This window comes from Chrysochloris asiatica, unplaced genomic scaffold (assembly GCF_000296735.1).
Source record: "Chrysochloris asiatica unplaced genomic scaffold, ChrAsi1.0 scaffold00439, whole genome shotgun sequence".
NCBI lineage: Eukaryota > Metazoa > Chordata > Mammalia > Afrosoricida > Chrysochloridae > Chrysochloris > Chrysochloris asiatica.
Window position 1 is genome coordinate 1,250,468 of NW_006408957.1, and position 3,615 is coordinate 1,254,082.

The window sequence follows — 3,615 nt, forward strand, 5'->3', positions numbered from 1 at the left end:
TTTACTGTGCTCTTGTCTGGAGCAATAACTGTCAACACCACTCCCAGGCCCATTGTTTGACTCCCGGCGTCGCTGGAGTTTTCTGCACCCCACTCCTGCCTCCCCACCCCCCACATTCTGGTGGTGGCTTGCTGGGCTGCCCACCTGCCCCTTTGTGTTTTCCCCCTAAGCATGTGAGCTTCTGTGTGTGAGTCTGCTCACGTGGGGGTCCCTGAGTGGGAGATAGGCAGTCAGATCCTGAGCTATGGTAGGCTTTATTAATGAAGCAACTTGAGGACATATTTGCACGAGGGCAGGGGGTCCGCCGGGATGCAAGGCTGTGGCTCCTTGTGACCGTTGGGATCTGCTCAAGAGCCATCTGAATCTCCCAGCACTTGAACCTGGAAGGGAGACACATGTGGGTCAAGACATCAGGGGTCTCTTGCATGTTGACCAGTAACAGAGTTGGGCTTTGGCACATTTGGGCCAGTCATCTAAGGAGGTGGTGTGTGTCCATACATGTGTGCACATGTGTCTCTACTGTGTGTGCACATGTGTGTGGGCATACATGTGTCTATGCTGGGTATGTGCACACTTGTGTGGGTGCATATGTGTCTCTATCGTGTGTGCAGGCATGTGTGGATGTACACGTGGTTCTACCGTGTACATGTGCCTGTCCATGTTCATGAGGGGGTCTGCAAGAGGAGCAGGTTAGGGTGTTCTCAGGTTCTCCTCTGCTGGCGGGAGCAGGTAGAGGTCTGGGGGACTGTGAGATCCTACACAGGGGTAAGCCCTCGGGATGGGGTGTCGGCTCCAAGTCTCACCAACAGGTTGACCAGCTCTTCTTTGTGCTTCGGCTGCAGGCCATCGATGCACGATTTCAGTTCATTCATTGCTGCCTTGGCGTCTTGGTTGACATTGTACTTGCTCAGGGGCCCCTCATAGAGTTCTTCTGGGGACCCCACCAGCAGTGTTTGTAGAAAATCCATGAAAAACTCGTTGTCATTCTCCCCTTTGGCCAGCCCTGACACGGGGTGAGAGATGTCGAAGACAGGACCCAACGTCAGCCTCTGTGCTGACCTTCCCTAGAGCCTGATGTCCCTCCAGGATGCCTTACCTCACCTTTCCACGGACCTCTCCTCATCCCCTCCCCTGGTCCCCTGAGGAAGGAAGGTCGAGGCATCCCTGGCTGTGGTTGGAATCTCACCTGATCCAGGTGCTCTGACCTGGACCTGGAGGGCCAGGGTCAGGGCTGAGGCTGGGGACTGGGCTGGTATTGACCCTGGATTCAGGCCAAGGGTGAGTCTATGGGTGGTTGGTGATGGGAAGCAGGGCAGTGTGGGTGCCCACTGCCCAGATCTCAGCTGCCCAGTCCCCTTCCCACACACATGGGATGTGCTGGAAGCCCTGGGTCAGCCCAGCACACCACAGACTCACCGCAGACGCAGAGCAAGGCTAGGGCTGCCAGCAGGAAGGCAGAGCTGCCCTTCATGGCGTGATGTGGCCACAGCTGTGGAGCAGCCTCAGCAGGGCTCCAGGGTTTTATGCCTCAGTGGGTGGCGCCTGCCCCTGTGGGCTTGTTGCCCCGCCCCACCGTGCAGCACCTACAGGTGAGGGCTGGGGAGGCAGCCAAGGGCACGTCCTCTCCCTGACCCTGTGGTATGTGGTAGTCAATGGGTGCAGAGTTGCTTAGAGTGAAATTGGGGGTGGGCTCTAAGATGGCAGTGGTGGGTACAGGGATGCAGAGACATGGGGTAGGCTTGAGGATGGTGGGTGGGCATGAAAATAAGGGGTGGGAGGGAGCTGGGGAGTGCAGAGATAGGGTACCCACACCCGGCTCCAGGGTCTGGAGGTCAAAGGTTCTGGGGTCCACTAGGGCCTGGCCAGGTTCTCAGCCTTCGGAGGCACCCTATGGGGCTGTGACATAGTTGCTGGCAGAAGGGGCACATGCCAGGTGGAGGCTTTGAGTGGGCGCGTTGTCCAGGGCATGGACGTTCATGGACTGTGGGGCCTAGCTGTTGTGACCTACTTCAGAGAATGAGGAGGGGCCACTCTGTGGCCACATGAGCATGGTCAAGTCCATTTCAGTTTAAGGTCCAAGACCTTTAGTGAGGCTTAAACTCACTGTAGACAGGAGGCTGGAACCCTAGCCCCTCAAACCAAATTTGCCCCAAGAGCTGCCTTTACTGGGGTGGTTGAGGCCTCTGCTGTCCCTGACTGCCACCTGGTGGCCAGGGGTGACCCACTAGACTCAATCGCTTCTGCTTAGAAGAATGGATGCCCCTTCCCATTACCCTCATTGCCTTGACCCACCCCCAGATCCTTCCTCTTTACCCCAGTTCAGGACTTGTCAGCAACACCTCTTGACAGTGGCCGCCCATCCCCCAGGCACGAACCCCTCACTAACATGAAATGAACTGTAAAGGTGATGGGACTTACATCCACTCATAGTGACCCGAACGACAGAGTCCAACTGGCCCATAGGGGTTTCTAGGCTCTAATCTTTCTGGGAGGGGCCTGGTGTGGCTCTGTAGGACAAACACTTGACCACAAGGTTGGTTTGAATCACAAGGTCGGCATTCAAACTCATCAGCCGCCCCTCGGAAACCCTATACAGGGTCAGCGTGAGTCTGAATGACTCGATAGGTCTTCATAGCAACAGTCTTTCTGGCTCAGCCCAGACTGCTGTGATCCACAACATCTGTGGTCCTGAAATCTTTCAGATGACTCCCACGGCCCACCTCACCATTTACTCTTTTCCTCTCTATTAACAAAATTTAATAGCCAATTTCATTTTACTTTTTAATTAATTTAATTATCTTTAACTTTAATCTTATTGTATTGAATTTAATTTTTTCTGATATTCAATATAACTTTATTAATACGCTTTTATTTAACATCCAATTTTACTGCATTCCATATACTTCATCTAATATCTAATTTTAAAGGAACCCATTTAAAATGAGATAAGCTAAGAAGCTCTGGTAGCGTAATGGTTACGAAATGGGCTGCGAACTGCAAGGTCAGCTTTTCGAAACTACCAGCTGCTCTGCGGGAGAAAGAGGAGGCTTTCTGCTCCCATAAAGATTAACAGCCTTGGAAACCCTGTTCAGGGTCGCTATGGGTTGGAACCGACTCCACGACACTTAACAACAACAATAAGAAGTAGTGTATTATTGGCTCTGTAAGCTAAGCACTGTACTGCAAACCACAAGGTCAACAGTTAGAAGTCATCAGCTGCTCTGTGGGAGAAAGATGAGGCTTTTTGCTTCTGCAAAGATTTATAGCCTCAGAAACTCTATACAGGGTCGCTATGAATCAGAACTGACTCCATGGCATATAACTACCACCACCTCCATACTATTCACGAACTGGTCAACACACAGCATGTGGCTGGGCATTGCACCTGCAGTGAGGCAGTGTGGGAACAGAGAACTAGGGATGTCCAAGTAATTTTGATGATTTTCTGGGATAGTCATCAAAAGGTCTCTTGAAATCCTTTCTTCCTCAGAATAAGAAGACAAATGATGGCTTCTTTAGAATGGAGCTATTCTAAGAGGGTTCCTTACACATAAACCATTATCTCTAAGGGTTTGTTGTTGTTGTGAAGTGTCATTGAGTCGGTTCTGACTCTTA

The 3,615-nt window shown here is 51.9% G+C and overlaps 1 protein-coding gene across 1 annotated transcript; it reads right to left on the minus strand.

The window, feature by feature from the left end:
- Nucleotides 1-347: 347 nt before the first annotated feature.
- On the minus strand, nucleotides 348-1,471 carry SCGB1C1 (secretoglobin, family 1C, member 1). Its single transcript, XM_006876996.1, has 3 exons — nucleotides 1,417-1,471; nucleotides 804-1,003; nucleotides 348-380 (listed from the first exon to the last, which is right to left on the minus strand). The coding sequence occupies exons 1-3, from the start codon at nucleotides 1,469-1,471 to the stop codon at nucleotides 348-350; spliced, it is 288 nt and encodes a 95-aa protein (XP_006877058.1).
- Between the last annotated feature and the right edge of the window lie 2,144 nt (nucleotides 1,472-3,615).